The sequence below is a fragment of the Pelmatolapia mariae genome, linkage group LG7, assembly GCF_036321145.2.
Source record: "Pelmatolapia mariae isolate MD_Pm_ZW linkage group LG7, Pm_UMD_F_2, whole genome shotgun sequence".
Taxonomy (NCBI): Eukaryota; Metazoa; Chordata; class Actinopteri; order Cichliformes; family Cichlidae; genus Pelmatolapia; species Pelmatolapia mariae.
In genome coordinates, this window is record NC_086233.1 from 662,851 (window position 1) to 683,139 (window position 20,289).

Sequence of the window (20,289 nt, forward strand, 5' to 3'; positions counted from 1 at the left end):
TGTGTGGTTTCTTTTTATGAGAACAACAGCTGAGCTACAAAGACATTAAATATACAAACAGCACTTTATAAAAATGTAATGACAAAACATTATGTACACGGCAGCCAAGCTCCGCCTCCTGGGGCCTCCGCTGCAGGTGTGCTCGACGTGCTCAGGTGACACGGTCTCCGCTGCTCTTTAGTCCAGAGGCTCTTGCTTAATCCGGATTGGCGTGCTGGTGACGGACTGGCTGTGCTGCAGGTCGCGACACAGCACGTACTCGCTGAACTGGGAGGAGTCGACGCCGCCGCCGCAGGACGCCTTGATTTCGAAGCCTTTCAGGAAGAGGCGTTCGAGGACCTGCGGGGAGACACGGAAGCACGAAGCATGAGACCCGCCTCTCCTGGGCTCCTGGCGTGTGGAGAACGTTTGGCGATGCGAGCGGACTCACCTGCACAGAGTTGAGCCTCAGGTACCCGTTGAGAGGGAAACGGATGACATGGGTTGGGTCCTGGTTCCAGCCGGCGTTCACCGAGTTGCACATCACGTCTCCGGTCTCGGGGAAGATTTCCTCGATGAGGACCTTCTCGCCGCTCAGCGCGATCCTCTCGCCCAGGTCAGGTGTGACGCGGACCACCAGACACTCGCAGGGCGCCGTCCGCTGGGCCTCGCGCTCCGCCTGCCAGCGCTCCAGCTCACGCACCATCGGAGTAAGCTGGTAGTACCGAGCCTCCTCATACAGCTGGGGGAAGTCCTGAGGAGAGAGTCACATGACAACAATCAACTGATCAATATAAATAATAAGCTAATTACAGATCAGCCTGATTACATGACCTCATAATGGACGACCTGTTTCCTGCGTGGTATTTGAAAACTGTCAGATCAACAGCTGGAGCATGTAGGATCAATCTACCAATCACAGAGAAGAATCCCAGCAGGACGAGGAGCTCCACATCAGATCCTCTCTCCAGTTCTTCCTTCCTGTCTTTGTTTTCTTATTTCCTTTAATTCTTTCCTTCCTATTTCCCTTTAAAAAAGAAAACTCTCCTGACCTTCACTTCCTGCTGTACTGGTGCTTTTATTCTGAAAACCTGAGCACACTTAATTCCCTTGCCTCTGATTTTCTCTGTCTGACACTCAGATGGAGGTTTGTGGGTTTTTTACCCCTCACTCCCTCAGGCGTCCATCAAAGCCTCTCCCCCTCCCCCCCCCCGGTGGAAGTGGGGGTGGATGTGTTTTTGTAAAGAGGCGGTGTGTCCGCGGGCCGTCTGACTCACTGAGTCGAGTATCTCAGTAACAACACACACAGATCAGAGGAAACAGTATGCTGCTAACACACGCCTCCTGCTTTCATTTAGTAAAACACACTCGCCTGCGCTGCCACCAGCATCAGCGCCGCCGCATCAGCACGTTACAGAGTCCAAGCTAAAACAACGAGTCTCAGTATGAACCAATCATCTCTCAGAGTCAAACTGTTCACGACTCCTCACAGAGTTTGTTTTACACATTTGTGAAATTTGACCATGAAAGTACTTTACAAATAAACATTAGCTGTTTCCATGGAAACGGTGAAATCTAAATAAACTAAACCGAGTGCCGGTTGTCTCGGTTTAGTTTATTTAGATTCTGCTCAGCATGTGATCCTCTCACGTTCTGCTGGTCACTGATTGGACCAAGCTCACGGGTTAGCACCAAATCACACGTGTGCCTCAGGGAGCTTCATACTTCAGGCTGAGGGTCGCACAATAACAGGAAATCAACAAGCGGACCACTGCCTGTGAGCAAGCACTTGGAGACAGTGGGAAGGAAAAATCCCCTTTTAACAGGAAGACCCAGGCTCATAGAAGGGCGGCCATATAAAGATCATCAGTAATGCAATTAGTCTGAACCGTGAACAGGCGTTCACCTGTGCCGGCAGCTGCAGGGGCTCACCTGGAAGTCTTCAGGAAGCAGCAGCTTGCAGGTGCGCAGGAAACTGAGGATGTAGCGGAAGATGTCGCCGTCCCGGTCGATGAAGTAGTGCTGCTTCAGACTGTCCAACACGATGGGCTCTGCACCGCTGAACAGCCGGCTGATCCTGCAGAGACACGAGCCGGGGTCACGGTCTGATGTCAGACTGCCCGAGGTCAAAGGTCAACAACATGCAGCCAGAGCGCCAATAAGTACTAAGATCTGAGGAACGCAGAGCAGATGAGACTGAAGCGTTCTCTTGGTTAGCGCCAGAAAAAGAAAATCCTGATTTTACCCCACGAACTCAAAGTGGACGAGGACGGGCTCATGCTGCAATCTGTGCTGATGTGTTTACAGAGGCACATCTGGATCAGTTCAACACACCTGATCAGTGACAGAATAAAGGTGATGATGTCATAGAAACCGTCTGTTGTTGAGCGCGCTCATTCAAAAGCTCCAAACTTCAGCAGCTGTGACTCACTGAGAGGAGGAGGAGTCTGCGCGTGCTCAGTGAGGAGGATGAGGAGGAGTCTGCGCGTGCTCAGTGAGGAGGAGGAGGAGGAGGAGTCTGCGCGTGCTCAGTGAGGAGGATGAGGAGGAGTAATGGTAAATGGACTGATTCTTATGTAGTGCTTCTCTACTCTCCCGGAGGACTCAAAGCGCTCTGTACAACATGCCACATTCACCCAGTCACACCCAATCTAACCAACATTCACACTCCAATGGTCGCAACTTGGGGTTAGTATCTTGCCCAAGGATATTTGGCATGCAGACTGGGGGAAGCCAAGGATCGAACCGCCAACCTTCCAGTCAGTAGCTGATCTGCTCTACCATCTCTGTACCATCCACTACAGCCAGCCCAGTCTGAGCATGCTCAGTGAGGAGGATCATGTAACGTGTGCTGGAGGATTTCTGAGCCGTGGTCAGGCTCTTGTGGAGTCTCTGCAGGCTGAATCTCTTCTCCTCCTCCTCCTCTTATCAGCTTCGCCTCCTCGTCGCCTCCTCTGTCCTTCAAAAGTAAATTAGAGCTCCTCTGTCCTTCTCTCGCTCTCTTTGGTTGGGTACGGCAAAGAGCGATCAAACACGCCATCATTAAACTCCCTGTTCCCACCATTAAACAGCTGCAGGTGTTTGTATTCATCACATTTTTCACCATTAAATGCTCCTTTTCATCTTTAACTTAATAATTAGGGGAAGGCCCCGCCAGGGCCTGTTTTTCATTTTAATGTTAATATTTTAACGTTACCACAGAGCAATATTAGCATACAGCGCACACACATTATCATTAATCATGTTATTATGGCTTTTTTTGTTTCAGGCCATGATTATTTTTTTAAAGCAGGAAGTGAAACCAGTGTGTTTTTGATGGTTGCGCTGTGGGCGGATACAGGTAACGGAGAAAGACTCCACATCAGAGCCTGATTGGCTGTAGATACCTGCTGGTACTGGCCTGACTCAGACACACCTACTGTTCACGGTAACACCGGTATAATGTTGGGCAACGATAAGAAAATGAAATATGGCGCTAGAATATGGGTAAAACGCGCATGCGCAGTGCCTTTGTTTTCATATGCACATGGCGGAAAAAGCATGGCGGCGACGGAGAATGAGAAGGGCGAAAGCGGATCGTTGAATGAAACAGAAGAAGCAGAACTGGTTTGTAAAAATGCTGCAACTTCAGTGGTGTGGAACTGGTTTAGCTTTCGTCCGTCAGATACACAACAAAGCACTATTTTTGGTAGAGCATGCTAGCGGGCCGTCGTTATTACCGTGTTGTTTGGAAAATACGGCACACTTAAAATCAATCCTTTGATTTTTCTGAAAATCAACACTGGCCTTATGTATGAATTCTGGTTGTGTTTATGACCTCGAAACGATTTTATGTACACGGCGCTCGAAAATCCGTCACATGTTTCAGTACGACTTTGCTAAGCTACGAAGCCGCACAGCTTGATTGTCGGAGCATTACGGCTATCGTAGGCAGGGAAGGAAGCAAAAAGAAAAATGCTGTGTTGTTATAGCACAGTTTGTCCAGCAGGGCGGTGCTGGCCTCACTGTTCCACAAACTAGCATTCATCTGAGAACATTTCGCCGTCCAGCATCGACCACGTGACCGAGCCCTCTGTCGTCCAGCGTGAATATACATGTTCCCTCCGGTCTTCACTTTAAGGACCCAGAATGCCTTTCACCTCGCTTCAGTAAACATACTTGCATGCCCAGGTATTCCCCCAGGCTCACGTCTCTCACCTGGACTCCGGGAACTTGGTGAGCGTCGCCAGGCTGCTGGTGTACATGTGCCCGCCCACGTCGATGTGGACAGGGGCATTGGCCTTTGTGAGCTGGGCGGGCGATGGGATACCTTGGGCCGTCATGGGCGACACAGGTGAGTGGCTCAGAGACATCCTGGACAAGCTCCGCCCCTCCTGTCACAAATAACAGCAGGTCAAAATTCAGAACACACCCGTTTTATTTTGAAGAGGCTTCACCTGGATTTACCCAGGTGTGTCCTGCTGAGTTTAAAACGCTTAAGTGATTGTTTCAGCAGCTTTGCATGATTCACAGCTCAAAATAATTCTTCTTTATCTGATACAGTCGGGAATTAGTTGTTATAGCTCCACCTCCTTTAAGCCCTGGCTCCGCCCCTTCAAATCCTGACCTGTGGGTCAAGTTAAAACCCTACTCCAAGCTGGTGAGGCCAAAAACGCTCAGCTCGAACTGCATAAAGTGACGAACCAAGAGGTGAAGTAAGGTGGCAGCTTCCATCTTTTATATACAGCCTATGGACAGTACCCCTACACCAGTGTTTCCCAACCACTGGGCCGCGGGACATAGGTGTGGCGTGAGAAATGATCAGGTGAGCCGTGGAAGATTATCTGGTTCCACCTGATTAGTACTCTAAGCAACCAGCGTGAGTAACGGGCAGAACAATGACATTCTCTTCCACTAGAGGGCAGTACAACTACCTGCTCTAATTCAATGGGTTGCCAACTGCCAGTAAGACAGAAGAAGACAAAGAAATGACATAATAGTCATGCTGTGAGACGACGCAGCGCGTAATAGCAATAGATAAGTAATTGCAAAGGAAAAGTAGTCAGTGTGACCTGGTCCTGGAGGAAACTCCGACCCAGATGAAGGCCCCAGCATGAGCAGTGGTCAGAAGGAAGCAAAAAAGGTAAAATGGGGACAAACTGAGCCAGTTCTGCTCTGCCTGGAGTGCGGGGGAAATGATCAATGTGCTTTTTGTGACATTTTTGTTTGGGGGTGTGCCGTGGCTCCAAAAGGTTGGGAAACACTGCCCTACACGACCAGCAGGGGATTCGCTGCGTGTTAAACCTACGCCTAGTTTTCTTCTGCTGCTGTTGTTTACTGAGCCAGCTGGAAGAGGAACAGCGCCAACTAGTGTTTCTCTGACCGAGGCAGAGTCAAACTGATGGAGGAGGAAGACAAGGACGATGGAGCGCTCTCAGAATAACGGCTTCTATAATCTGACCTCTGACCTCTGCTGATGAAGGGGTAGAGCAGTGGTGTCAAACTCAAATACACAGTGGGCCAAAATTAGAAACTGGAACAAAGTCGCGGGCTAACATTAATATTTATTGAAAAAAATCTTCCTCAAGATATAACAAGGAACCTTTTCTTATAGACTCAAATAAGTTTTGCTGAAAAACTGAATATGGAATAAGCAAAGCTTAATACTGAACGATATATAACTTATATAAAAATATATATAACTTAATATTGCACACATGCAAAATTGAAATTCCAATTAAATAACATATCACTGGAATTCATTTCTTAAATAAAAAATGTATTTGCAGCCTTCTGAATTAAATTTTAGCAGTAAACTTTTTCCCAAGGCTAATAAATGTAAAAATAAAATAACAATAATAAACCACTTAACTAATAAAAATATCATTAAACGTGAAACCATTCAAGCCCATGTCTGGGAGTAGCAAGACAAATTGCACAAAGAAAATGTTAATTATAGCTCAGTTTGCTACACACTGATCTACTCTGATGTGTCCAAGCCAGATACCTGGCATCTCTTCTTGGATGCTAGTTCCTCAATGTCTGGGCTCAGGCTCTGAGCTGAGGAAATCCTCAGGATCGAGTGAAGGTGTTCATCGGTCAGACGTCTCCTGTGAGATGTTTTAGCCATCTTCATCGAGGAGAATAGTTGCTCACATAGGTAAGTGCTGCCGAACATGGAGAGCACCTGAGCAGCGTTGGTGCGGAGCCCAGGCATTGTGTCAGGGATGAAATGTGGAAATTGTGAAGCGCCCACAGCATCATACTTTGACTTCAGCGTGTCACTACACTGGAGTTCAATCAGCTCCATTTGGAGGTTTGTTGGTGCTTTTGCCACGTCAACTGCAAAAGGATTACTGAGCAGTTCAAATCGACATTTCTGGGCATCAAAGTCGGCAAACCGCCGGGTAAACTCAGCACTGAGTACACAGAGTTTTTCAGCAAACTGTGCACATGGGAACACAGCAGTAGAGCTCTGCATGTTCATCGTTTGGCAGCAGGGAAAATGGCCCAGGTTTCCTTGTAGCATCTGATTCTGCCACAGGCACAATTTCGTTTTAAAAGCCCTCACTGCAGCGTACATATCTGTGATGATACGCCCCCGTCCCTGAAGCTGCAGGTTCAGCGCATCGAGATGGCTCATGATGTCACACATAAAGGCCAGCTCACACAGAAACTCTTGCTCCCTGAGCTCAGCTGTGTCTTGCCCTTTGCTTTCCAGAAACTGAAATATTTCCTCACGTAGCTCGAAACATCTGTTCAGTACTTTTCCTCGGCTTAACCACCTCACCTCCTTGTGATACGGCACGTCTCCGTATTCCGAACCACACTCCTCAAGGAAAGATTTGAATTGGCGGTGATTCAGACCTTTGGCTCTTATAAAGTTAACTACTCGTGTTACTGCGGTCATAACATGTTCCATCCTTAGGGCTTTGCCACGAAGTGATTCTTGATGTATGATGCAGTGGTAAACAGTCAGCTCACCTGCACAGTTCTCCGCTCGCATCTTCTCCCGTACCCTGTCCACCAGTCCGCTCCTTTGACCACACATCGCTGGTGCACCATCTGTCGTTAACCCCACAAGTTTTTCCCATGGCAACTTCATTTCAGTTAGACATTTGGAAACCTCTTCAAATATTTCCTTCCCTGTGGTTGTGCCATGCATTGATTTTAATCCTAAAAGTTCTTCTGTAACACAGAGAGTTGAGTCCACACCACGGATGAAGACTGAAAGCTGGGCAGTATCAGAGGCGTCGCTGCTCTCATCCACAGCGAGGGAGAATGCAACGAAACTGTTTCCCTTCTCCATCAGCTGGTTATATAGATTGTTGGCAAGTTCACGTGTGCGATCAGCTACTGTGTTTCTGCTCAGGCTAACATTTGAAAATGCTTGCTTTTTCTCTGGGCACACAACGTCGCAAACTTTCATCATACACCTTTTCACAAACTCTCCCTCACTGAAGGGCCGGGCTGATTTTGCGATCTCTGCTGCCACAACAAAACCAGCCTTTACAGCAGCCTCACTTTGTGATATGGCTTTTTTGAACATAGTCTGTTGTGAAACAAAACTTCTTTTCATCTCTTCTGCTTTCCGGCGCCTTTGAGTCATGTCCAGGTCCTTGTACTTCTCTTGGTGTTTCGTTTCATAGTGTCGTCTAATGTTGTACTCCTCGGTTATAGCCACATGAGCTCCACATACAAGACAAACAGGTCTGTCTTTTACATAGGTAAACAGATATTCTGTCTCCCACCTGTCCAGAAAGCTCCTGTTTTCGTTCTTTCTTTTGGCCATTTTGGGAGAGGTAGCGTGGCAGTATTCGCACGGTTGCTATGACTATGGTCAACAGAGGAGAGGGCGTTAGTGACTGAGGCGCCAAAACACCAACAGAGCATTCTAGGATTTGTAGTATTAGCAGTACATGCGCTGTATAGAGATTGAAAATGTGACGTCATTGAGGGGTAAAACCGCAAAGGATTGTGGGTATCCGTGGCAAGAGGTACTAGCGCAAGCAGGCTTTCAATTGAAATCAGTTACACAGCGATAAAAAGAAACAAAAAATGGCAAGAAGCTGTTGTATTATTAACTGCACAAGCCGGGCGAACGACAGCCGCGTGAAGCCGACGGGTAAAGCGAATGGTTTTTATCAGATTCCGGCGTGGAAGAGAAATTGTCCAAGCCATGTCTCCGAAGTCACGAAGAGGCGACGGATGGCCTGGACAGTAAATATTCAGCTTTGAATAAATAGTGAATTGTCCTGACAGAATATTGAGTTTCGCTTCTGTTATTACCACGGTACATTGACAAAAACATATACTTTTATTCACAGGATAAAACTGTTGTTTTGTATCACTAATTGCCCAGTACGATTACAGCATACAATATTATTGTCACTGCTACATTTCTGTAATGCGTACCAGAAATTATTTCCACTACTAATTAATTACCGTTGAGCTCAAAGGTCCTATTAATAAACGGTTAACGAATGTGTATTTATGACGACGATTTGTGAGACTGGTAAACTTACGATACGTACGATGGTCTTGTGTTCTACACGGTGCATTTCAAGGTCCTGTACCCATCCGTCGGTAAACTGTACCTGGGCTTGTTGCAGTGACCTGAAGTTACTAAACTTCATGAGTGTATGCACTCACTCCAAGAACCGTATAATTATAAATCTGAGCGTGGTGAAAGTTGAGCAGCACGCTGACGTCTTTTGTCCACTCTGTGTGCTCGTAAGGGTCTGACCCTTTCACTCCTTTGATTTTTTCCTCGTATCTTTTCTTTGCCTTTTCGTCGAGTCTGTCTTTGTACGGTCCGGCATTGTTCTCCTTTGTTTTGTACATTCCTCTTTTGGGGGGCAAAGAAAAAGCAAGAAGGTATTGAAACCGGCGAATGAACGTTTTGCAGTGCTGCAAATGCTTGCATTTGATGCGGTACTTTGATTGTTTTGCCACGGGTTCCCGGCATGCAATGCGCGAAAGTCACGTGGTCTGTCAATCTCTATAAGACCGGCGGGCCAGCTCTAATAGTAATTTGGTATGGCCTCGCGGGCCAAATGTAATTAGGCTGCGGGCCAAATTTGGCCCCCACCCACCCCCCGGGCTATGGAGCATGAAAGGTGAACATTGCCTCGGGTCACACCAGCGTAGGGCCCCGCCCCCACCTGCCTGTCTGCAGTGGTGCGTTCAAATATCAGGAAATAACAGACCTGAGATCAGTCCGTGGCTTTCATCAAACCCTGAAATAAAGAACTGACCTGCACGTGAGGCCATGTGTTTGAACTTTAAGGTTCGGAACATCAAGCCCTTCCACTCTCGCACTTAAACCAACACACGCCAGGCTCCTTTAGAAAAACCCAACATTTAACGTATCCTCGCAAATCCAACGAAGCCAGGTGTCTCCTTACCTGTGTGAAGGTCTCCTCTCCACACTGTCCGGGCTTCTGGTGAACTCTGGATACGAACCCTCACCGACCCCTCTGTTAATTCTGGAGAACCTTAACATTAACCTCAAATAACGGAGATAACTTCCGTCCACAGCGGCGGAGCAGCCGTTAAAGGATGGCCAGAAAGCAGACGCGCTACCGGCAAAGGTTCCGACTGCGCTGAAACATTCTGTAATGTCAGAATATTTGTTTGTGCCGACGTGAAGAGTGTGCTACGAAATCACCAGAAAACACGACGGTGTGTGGTGTGGTGGCTGTGTTTGTCACCGGCACCCCGGAACACTTAAATCGGACGTTTTTTTAATGGAGTCTGGCGGCGAGAACGGAGCAGCTCGGCGTGTCTTCCCCCGAAACGCGTCTGAATTTCTAGTTTTACGTCATAAACTCGAAAACTTTATAAATGAGCCTCACAGCAGCACCTGTGCCCCCCTCCCGTCCCGCTCACTCACCTGAGAGGAGACCGACACGGAGGACATGGAGGGCGGCGTGAGAGAGAGCTCCGTCCCGGCGGCAGGGCTGCGGTCCCGGAGAGACTGAGGAGGAGCAGAGAGGAGGGCCGACAGAAGAGCACCCGGGGCCCCGCAGACCCCCCCGGGGCCAGGTCACAGTCCCGACCCCACCGAGGCAGCGCGCGCACGAAGGTGAGATCCCGCAGTGCCCGCCCCCCTCCCGAATGACGTGTCCCATCACGCATTACCCGCCTGCGGCCAAATGCGCCATTTCAATTACTGCGCACTGCTGGATGGAGACGTGCGCCGCCAGCCTGCGCATGCGGAGAGGAGAGCGCGCGCGCACCCGAAAGCATTTTCAGCTGCAGAGCGCGCGCAACCCCCACCCGCGCTTTATTTTGATTTTTTTTTTTTCATAGTCCCACAATGTCCTGTAAATAAAAGATGACCCACTAACACTGACTCCCTGCGCCATCTTGTGGTACAAACTGGATCGGCACGAAGGAATGACACTGGACCTGAAACCAGAATGTTCCCGAGGACGACGCTCTGCCCTCCTCCTTCAGATCTGATCCACACAGAGGAAACCCAGATATCCCAGTTTTACACTGTGACCTGAATGCAGCTCACGTTTGTGGATCTGTGAGACGTTATTGAAGCTAACGATCTGATTCATGAGGCTGAACTTCATTAACTGTAAAGGTCTGAATTTATTCGGCTTTGGATGAACACATTTGTGAGTCCTCAGACGTTACACACAGATCAGCGCGCACACCTGTAAATCTTTGTTACACCTGGATCATATCGTACTGGTTTGGCACCCCTTTGAGGCAACGCTCTCTGTTTCCAGAATCAAAAGCTGTTTACAGTCAAACCGTTTATTCCAGACTTCCAAAACTTCATTTTGTTCTTTGAGCCAATCAGAGGGGGACGTGCTGCAGGACCTGATCATTGTCCTGCTGCCTTCAGGGTTTTCTGGTAGAGAGCAGAATTCCCTCAGTTACCGCGAGTTGTCCTGAAGCAGCAGAGCAGCCCAGACCATCACACCACCGTGTCTGCTGCTGCTGTGACGTTCTCTTTATGAAACGCTGTTAGTTTGAGGAAGATGTGACTCGAACGGCCTGCAGGTCTTTAGATGTTGTCAGCTGAGCGCTCCTGGGAACATGAAGGAATATGAAGGCAACATGAGCAGAGAGTACAAACATGCCGAGTGATCGGCTGTTAGCTCGGTGACAGAGTCACAAACTCACGTCTGTACTTTGATTTTGTTACATACAAACGCACTGACAGCAGGAGTGCTGCCACGTGTGTGCACAGACAGAGAGGACCGATGTGTTTGTTTGGTCGCTCAATGAAAGGCTTCAGTTAGTTAGAGTGAGTTTGTAGTTTTGTCTTATTATAAAATATTTGAAATTTAAACTGCTGTTTGACATCTTTTAGACTGCTTCACTCTGTTGCACAGCTTCTATTTAAGTGATTTATTCAATTCAGTTTAAATGTTATTAACACAGCGCCAAATCACAACAACAGTCGCCTCAAGGCGCTTTATATTGTAAGGCAGACCCTACAATATTACATACAGAGAAAAACCCAACAATCATATGACCCCCTATGAGCAAGCACTTTGGCGACAGTGGGAAGGAAAAACTCCCTTTTAACAGGAAGAAACCTCCGACAGAACCAGGCTCAGGGAGGGGCGGGGCCATCTGCTGTGATTGGTTGGGGTGAGAGAAGGAAGACAGAATAAAGACATGCTCTGGAAGAGAGCCAGAGATTAATAACAGATATGATTCAATGCAGAGAGGTCTGTTAACACATAGTGAGTGAAGAAGAAACACCCAGTGCATCGTCTGCATAGCAGTGTAAATGTATGCTATGTCTTCTAATGATGCTGCCTAAGGGAAGCATGTATAATGTAAACAGAATTGGTCCTAGCACTGAACCCTGTGGAACTCCATAATTAACCTCAGTGTGTGAAGAGGACTCTCCATTTACATGCACAAACTGGAGTCTATTAGATAGATATGATACAAACCACTGCAGTGCAGTACCTGTAATACCTACAGCGTGCTCTAATCGCTCTAATAGGATATTATGGTCGACAGTATCGAACGCTGCACTGAGGTCTAGCAGGACAAGCACAGAGATGAGTCCACTGTCAGAGGCCATAAGAAGATCATTTGTAACCTTCACTAAAGCTGTTTCTGTGCTGTGATGAGCTCTGAAACCTGACTGAAACTAACAGATCATCTGCTTTAGGCTACGTGTTTGAGAATTATACCACGGAGTCAGGTACTTCTGATTTAAGTCTAGTTTTCACCGGAGCTACAGTATCCAGAGTCGTACGTAGTAAGGAGGTAAAATTATTAACAAGATAATCGACCTCTGTTGGAGCAGCGTTCAGGTAGCTGCTCTGCTCTGTGTTGGTACAGGCCATTGAAAATGATAACAGTGGGTGCACACACAGGTCAAACTCTGCCCCCCGGTGGTGATCCTGTGAGTCACAGTGTGCCGCATTAACCTCGTTTTAAATGTCACTCGTTAATTCAGCTCAGATTTATTCTCGTGTGAACTCAGTTTTCCTGTTTGGGTCGGAGAACGTGGGCCCAGCTCGTTGCCACAAATCACGACTCTGGTGCTCCACAGCGCCAAAGTAAACATTTTAATTATATTTCATTATCTCATCACCGAGCGCGCTCTGTTTGTTTCTAAGGTAACGGCTTTTTAAAAATCACTGATCAGCGGAGAAACACGAGACATCGCACGGTGATAAAAAACTACAGACCTGCTGTTCCAGCTCAGAGGTCCGAGGGATCGTCCAAAAATTGTATTTTCTGGAGATCTGATTGGTCAGTAGGCGGTGATGTCATACCTATTTATCTTTAATCTTGATCTTAAGTTACCACGGTGATTTATCTGTATAGAAACCAGGTTAAGCCTGAAGTTACCCAGGTTAGACTAAACCCAGCTTAGGTCAGGCCTCTGCTATCAAACATGAGGCTCCCAGGCCTGGACTGGCCACTAGAGGGTCCAACTGGGTCCACAGGGAGAGCGTCAGTGATGAACAGTGTTGGTCAAGTTACTTGAAAAAAGTAATCAGTAACTAATTACTGATTACTTCCTCCAAAAAGTAATCCCGTTACTTTACTGATTACTTATTTTCAAAAGTAATTAATTACTTAGTTACTTAGTTACTTTTTAAAAACACGATTTACAACCTGAATATTTGATAAAGTGATAGATCTTTCAGCCCAATTCTACTTTTTCTGCATAATCCATCATACAAAATGTAATCAAATGGAAAAGTCTCTTTTTAAAACTTGTTTTATTAGTTTTAATCTTTTAACTTTATGCATCAAGCAAACATTAAATTATATGCAACATTCTCTGACTGGAAGAAATTTGTTTAATATTTAAACCTATTTTCTGCACATTCCAGCACATAAAATAAAATATTTTTTTGTGTTTACACTCAGTCTTTCAAATAGATGCAAGTAAAACACAGCAGAAAATAAATAAAATCAAAGACTCAGCGGTCCTGTTGCTCTCTTTTCACCTGTAAAGCAGGAGTGGGGCAGGCGGAGGTTTACCCTGGTGCAGGTGTGCCGCGGCGGTCAGTGGAAGAATCCGCAAGTTTCTCTGTGAATTTCCGTGTTACGGAAATACGTCGTAGCGCACTCGGTGCTTGCTTGGAAGTTTAGGGGTTTTCTTCGCTGTAAAAAGAAGTTTTCTTCCCACGCACAACGGACGCTAATGTTTTTGTCACTTTTTATGGAATCAAACTCAAAGTAAGGTCAGTACTTCCACGCTTTAAACGCTGCACGCTCATACTCTCTCCCGCACTCGATATATTATCCATTGTTGATCTGCACACAGCTGTTGTCACGAACGTCGTGCTCGCTTACGTCACTGTCATGAGACATTCTCGCAAGAAAACATGGTTTTAGTAACGCAGTAACGCAGCGTTCCTACGGGAAAGTAACGGTAATCTAATTACCGTTTTTGCAATAGTAATCCCTTGCTTTACTCGTTACTTGAAAAAAGTAATCGGATTACAGTAACGCGTTACTGCCCATCTCTGGTGATGAATAAATACAGGTGAATAATAATAAATCTGACTGTCTGCAGGTGATGTTAGGGGAGCTAAACTTTATTTACACCCAGACCTGAGCACAAAGGTCAAAGGTCAGCCTGCTGTGAGTGTCAGAATAAGAGGCGAGTCTCCAGGTTTTCAAAGAGTGTCTCGTTTATTGTGGTCACAGGTGAGAAGGCAGTGTTAAGGCTTCGAGGTCGTCTCTGAAAATCACCACAAACAGATTTGCAGCATCACCTCCTACCTCACTTCCTGTTCCTGCTTTAAACAGACTGTACATAAATGATGGACTGAGGCATTCCTCCACCCGAGCAGATTTAAGGTCTTTATTAAAATAATCCAGAGCTCGGTCCGTCCGCAGCATCATACTTCCTGTTTCCTGTCATAATGTCGGCCCAAAAATCACATTTTTGTGAAAAACATTTTTATATTTTTTGTGCCTGATTCACTGATTAAAAAAAATTATTAAACAGCATCTCGACTGTGTCTTTGCCACAACGCCGAGGTCAGAGGTCAGATTATAGAAGCCGTTATTCTGAGAGCGCTCCATCGTCCTTGTCTTCCTCCTCCATCCTAATGCACGATTCACTCGGATGCTTCAGTGCTCAGAGTCAGGTGACCATCACCTGACTCTGATGTGGCGTCTGTTACCGCCACATCGGCTCATCTCCTCATCCTCCTCCGCACACGTGCAGACCACCTCAGCTTCTTTCGCCAACAGCCACGTTTGGAGCAGATTTGGCTAAATGCGATCTGATTGTCGCGAGCAACTGACTGTTATCTGACAGCTTCTCTCTGCAGGACGCGGCTCAACAAAACTTCACAGAAGTCATTAAAAACACACAAACACAAAGATCAGTCTCTGAGTCTGGAGCTCTCACACCTGCACAGGTACGCAGCCTCAGCTTGTCCCACCCCTCTGACACGTTAACATAGCCAAACACTCGTCCTCAGCTGAGCGCGGCGGTGGCTCAGTGTAGGTCGCTGAAGGGCTTGGGGTACCCGAACATCAGGTAGTCCATGTAGTAGAAGTCGAAGGCCTTCTGCCGCTCGGTGGCGTTGAGCTGTGAGAAGTACTTCTGCGTGATGCTGGAGGACGTCCTCTCCGCCAGTGGGTTCCTGTCCTTGAAGTCCGGGAACGTGAGGTTGGCCGGCGCCCCGATGCTTCGGAGCAGGAAGTTAGCGTCACGCTCCAGGCTCTCGAACTTCCCGATGAAGGTGAACTGCAGGAAGCATGGGCTGCACAGCTGGCTCACCGGCTCCCAGTGGATGTCCATCCCCACGGGCCGCCGCACATCCAGCAGGTACTGCACGAACTCCCTGAAGGTCACACCGGCACCGGAGCGCAATGCAGCATGTGTGGCGTTGGCTCGGTACCTGGAAATGATGGCCCGTCCAAACACGGGGTGGTAGTATGAGTTGGGGCTCTCAAACTTGTCCCGAAATGCTGACACAAGGCGCTCAAAGGGCTCCCGGACGAACAGCACTTTGGTGTAGGAGCGAAGCCGCTCGGCAACGCCAGCACGACTGTAGCCGCTGAGCCGTGGGAGGCGGTTTTCGTAATGCGCTGCGTCGTGAGGAATGTCCCGTGTGGACGCGGCGCTGCCACTCAGCACCATCAGCACCCGCTTCCAGTTGGAGCAGCCAGCTTTGGGCACCTCGCAGTACAGCAGCCGGGACCGCTCCTCCACGTACACCCGCGACACCTGCCGCTGCGACGGCGGCCGCCGCCTACCCACTCCCGGCTGGTATTGGGCACAGATATCTGTTAGCAGGCGGTGCCGTGACTCCTGCATCCTCGCCAGCTGCAGCGCCGCCTCTACTTGGCCCGTGGGGGAGCTGGACGCCGCCACGCTGCTCTTCAGCAGCAGCTTCCTGCGGCGTTTAGTGAGCGGCTGCTTTGAGCCAAGCGGCGAGTAAGAGAACAGCGAGGAGGACGGTGGCTGGGGACGGAGAGCGGGCGGAGAGACGGGACGACGTCCTGCCGCATCGTCGGCTTCCTGTAACACACACATACAGGAAACAGAGGGCATGTCATCAGTGGGCGTTTCCCATCACGCAGGGCGTTGTCTGTATGTTTAACCGCCGCGCTCGCCATTTCCTGCATGTAAAGAGTCCATGATCAGCTGCTTTGTTTCTGCCCAACCGGCTCAGATTCACATAAAACGTTCTGATCCATCGATCAGGTTTCTACTCTGCAGGTTCTACTCTGCAAGGTTCTACTCTGCAAGGTCCTACTCTGCATGTTTCTACTCTGCAGGTTCTACTCTGCAGGTTCTACTCTGTAGGTTCTACTCTGCAAGGTTCTACTCTGCAGGTTCTACTCTGGATGTCTCTACTCTGCATGTTTCTACTCTGCAGGTTCTACTCTGCAGGTTCTACTCTGCAAGGTTCTACTCTGTAGGTTCTACTCTGCAAGGTTCTACTCTGCAGGTTCTACTCTGGATGTCTCTACTCTGCATGTTTCTACTCTGCAGGTTCTACTCTGCAGGTTCTACTCTGCAAGGTTCTACTCTGTAGGTTCTACTCTGCAAGGTTCTACTCTGCAGGTTCTACTCTGCAGGTTCTACTCTGCAGTTTCTACTCTGTAGTTTCTACTCTATAGTTTCTACTCTGCAAGGTTCTACTCTGCAAGGTTCTACTCTGCAGGTTCTACTCTGTAGTTTCTACTCTGGATGTCTCTACTCTGCAAGGTTCTACTCTGCATGTGTTCTACTCTGCAGTTTCTACACTGCATGTTTCTACTCTGCAGGGTTCCTACTCTGGAAGGTTCTACTCTGCAGTTTCTACTCTGTAGTTTCTACTCTGCAGGTTCTACTCTGCAAGGTTCTACTCTGCAAGGTTCTACTCTGTAGTTTCTACTCTATAGTTTCTACTCTGCAAGGTTCCTACTCTGCAGGTTCTACTCTGTAGTTTCTACTCTGGATGTCTCTACTCTGCAAGGTTCTACTCTGCATGTGTTCTACTCTGCAGTTTCTACACTGCATGTTTCTACTCTGCAGGGTTCCTACTCTGGAAGGTTCTACTCTGCAAGGTTCTACTCTGCAGGTTCTACTCTGTAGTTTCTACTCTATAGTTTCTACTCTGCAGTTTCTACTCTGCGTGTTTCTACTCTGCATGTTTCTACTCTGCAAGGTTCTACTCTGCAGGTTCTACTCTGGATGTTTCTACTCTGCATGTTTCTACTCTGCAGGGTTCCTACTCTGCAAGGTTCTACTCTGCAAGGTTCTACTCTGCATGTTTCTACTCTGCAGTTTCTACTCTGCTTGTTTCTACTCTGCAGGGTTCCTACTCTGGAAGGTTCTACTCTGCATGTTTCTACTCTGCAGGTTCTACTCTGCATTTTTCTACTCTGCATGTTTCGACTCTGCAGGTTCTACTCTGCACATTCCTACTCTGCACGTTTCTACTCTGCACGTTTCTACTCTGCAGGTTCTACTCTGCAAGGTTCTACTCTGCACTTTTCTGCTCTGCAGGTTCCTACTCTGCACGTTTCTGCTCTGCAGGTTCCTGCTCTGCACGTTTCTGCTCTGCAGGTTCCTACTCTGCACGTTTCTGCTCTGCAGGTTCCTACTCTGCACGTTTCTGCTCTGCAGGTTCCTACTCTGCACGTTTCTACTCTGCAGGTTCTACTCTGCAAGGTTCTACTCTGTAGTTTCTACTCTATAGTTTCTACTCTGCAAGGTTCCTACTCTGCAGGTTCTACTCTGTAGTTTCTACTCTGGATGTCTCTACTCTGCAAGGTTCTACTCTGCATGTGTTCTACTCTGCAGTTTCTACACTGCATGTTTCTACTCTGCAGGGTTCCTACTCTGGAAGGTTCTACTCTGCAAGGTTCTACTCTGCAGGTTCTACTCTGTAGTTTCTACTCTATAGTTTCTACTCTGCAGTTTCTACTCTGCGTGTTTCTACTCTGCATGTTTCTACTCTGCAAGGTTCTACTCTGCAGGTTCTACTCTGGATGTTTCTACTCTGCATGTTTCTACTCTGCAGGGTTCCTACTCTGCAAGGTTCTACTCTGCAAGGTTCTACTCTGCATGTTTCTACTCTGCAGTTTCTACTCTGCTTGTTTCTACTCTGCAGGGTTCCTACTCTGGAAGGTTCTACTCTGCATGTTTCTACTCTGCAGGTTCTACTCTGCATTTTTCTACTCTGCATGTTTCGACTCTGCAGGTTCTACTCTGCACATTCCTACTCTGCACGTTTCTACTCTGCACGTTTCTACTCTGCAGGTTCTACTCTGCAAGGTTCTACTCTGCACTTTTCTGCTCTGCAGGTTCCTACTCTGCACGTTTCTGCTCTGCAGGTTCCTGCTCTGCACGTTTCTGCTCTGCAGGTTCCTACTCTGCACGTTTCTGCTCTGCAGGTTCCTACTCTGCACGTTTCTGCTCTGCAGGTTCCTACTCTGCACGTTTCTACTCTGCAGGTTCTACTCTGCAAGGTTCTACTCTGCACTTTTCTGCTCTGCAGGTTCCTACTCTGCAGGTTCCTACTCTGCATGTTTCTACTCTGCAGGTTCTACTCTGTAGTTTCTACTCTGCAAGGTTCTACTCTGCAAGGTTCTACTCTGCAGGTTCTACTCTGCAGGTTCTACTCTGGATGTTTCTACTCTGCAGGGTTCCTACTCTGCATGGTTCTACTCTGCAGGTTCTACTCTGCAAGGTTCTACTCTGCAGGGTTCTACTCTGCAGGGTTCTACTCTGCATGTTTCTACTCTCTGAACCTGAAAATCTGAATTCCATCTGAGGTCGAATGAGTAATAAACACGAAACGATGCTGTGAGTGTCCTGATCAATCATGCAGGTCAGGACGTCTTCAGTCTCAGCTGCAGGTCTCAAACCTAAACGTGTGTGTGTGTGTGTGTGTGTGTGGTCCAAACACTGTTTACAAGGTTGGAAACCTGCAGCTGAGGATGATGATGATGAAATGTTTCTGAAACCTCGCATTTGAACAGAATCATCTTTCTGAGATTCTGGGTGTCGTCAGACTCTGCAGGAACAAATGTGAACATATTACATTTAAATTAAATATTTAAATACATCCCCGTCTCAAACCTACAGAGCTGAACTCAGATCCGAATCTTCTGATGTTTCTTCATGTTAAAAATATTATTTTACATTGTTATGAAATCCACCTATATCCAACTACAAACTGCGTTTTCAGTGTGAAGGTTTTTATTAGTGCAGCTCAAATATGGGACGATGCAGGCCTGCTTTTGCTTCATATTTTAATCAGGCAACACTCATGTTTCATGCATGTGTCTACAGACCCTGATTCAGCTAGAGGGCACAACTTTAGTCTGATATTCATGTTTAAACATTACCCGAGTTTTAGTGAAAGAGAGTGGCTGTGTTTCAAAAACAGATATGTTTCTGATACATGAAGCTAAAACTTGACAACAACCATTATAAACCTTCAAACTTTGGACCCTGAAACTTTTATGTAAATTAGAAACGGTGGAGCAGAAGGTCCTCGATGATCTGAGACTCACAAGAACTGATCAGGAACTTTCTGTTGCACTAAAATATATGAACGTCTAACCACAGGAGCTGTCATGCTGGCTGTGGACACTGGATGGCGCTCTAATCTGGGTTCTGCTCCGTGTGTTTACTCTGTTTGGAAAATGTGATGCTGTGTGAGTCCAGCAGGTGTCGCTGTGCTGCTGTTACCTTCTGTGAAGGCCGCCTGGGAGCCGCCAGCACCTGCACACCTGAGAAGGAGGGGGGGGGGGAGAGCATGGTCAGGAGCAGAAGTATATGGACACGTTCACTTTTGGTTTGGTAGGACTGTTTAATGAAGCTGAAAACAAACTGTGAGAAAGTGTGTGTGAGTGTGTGTGTGTGTGTGAGCGTGTGTGTGAGTGTGAGAGAGAGAGAGAGAGAGAGTGTGTGTGTGTGTGTGTGTGTGTGTGAGTGTGTGAGTGTGTGAGAGAGAGAGAGAGAGAGAGAGAGAGAGAGAGAGTGTGTGTGTGTGTGTGTGTGTGTGTGTGTGTGTGTGTGTGTGTGTGTGTGATAAATGCTGAGTCCAGCTCGGGGTGCAGCAGCTCCTCGAGCTCATTCCTCACAGTTCCCTGCAGGCTGATGCTGCCTTCGTGCTGCGAGCACTCTGAGGATGATGAAGATGATGCGACTGGTTTGCGGTGACCTTCGTCATGCTGTGGATGGATGAGCTGCTAACCTGAGCGACTGCTGCTGGTCACAGCCGGCGCTCTCAGTTTAAATCATCAGTCTAATCGAGTTTATTCAGCGCAGCTCTCCGAGACGCTCGCACCCCACACGATCAACGAGTCACATCAGTTCACACGAATAACAAATGGCCCCGCCCACAACACCCTCTGCTTCAT

General features: G+C 47.7%; 2 protein-coding genes across 3 annotated transcripts in view; both read right to left on the reverse strand.

Annotated features, from left to right (window-relative positions):
* Positions 1-7: 7 nt before the first annotated feature.
* On the reverse strand, positions 8-10,142 carry LOC134630295 (BTB/POZ domain-containing protein kctd15-like). 2 transcript variants are annotated; one of them, XM_063477470.1, is made up of 5 exons: positions 9,854-9,984; positions 4,177-4,352; positions 1,912-2,056; positions 431-733; positions 8-339 (listed from the first exon to the last, which is right to left on the reverse strand). In XM_063477470.1, exons 1-5 carry the CDS (start codon positions 9,878-9,880, stop codon positions 178-180), a joined length of 813 nt encoding a protein of 270 aa, XP_063333540.1. In that variant the 5' UTR covers positions 9,881-9,984; the 3' UTR covers positions 8-177. The 2 variants fall into 2 exon arrangements, with proteins under 2 accessions (XP_063333540.1, XP_063333539.1); XM_063477469.1 differs by lacking the exon at positions 4,177-4,352 and having other exon boundaries at positions 9,854-10,142.
* Positions 10,143-13,294: 3,152 nt separating this feature from the next.
* The window catches only part of LOC134630296 (carbohydrate sulfotransferase 8-like), a 52,176-nt gene continuing 45,181 nt past the window's right edge, over positions 13,295-20,289 (reverse strand). The window contains exons 5-6 of the mRNA XM_063477471.2: positions 19,616-19,656; positions 13,295-15,946 (exon numbers count right to left, since the gene is read on the reverse strand). Of these exons, the coding sequence (XP_063333541.2) occupies positions 14,918-15,946; positions 19,616-19,656 (1,070 nt within the window). The 3' untranslated portion in view covers positions 13,295-14,917. The remainder of the gene's footprint in view (positions 15,947-19,615; positions 19,657-20,289) is intronic.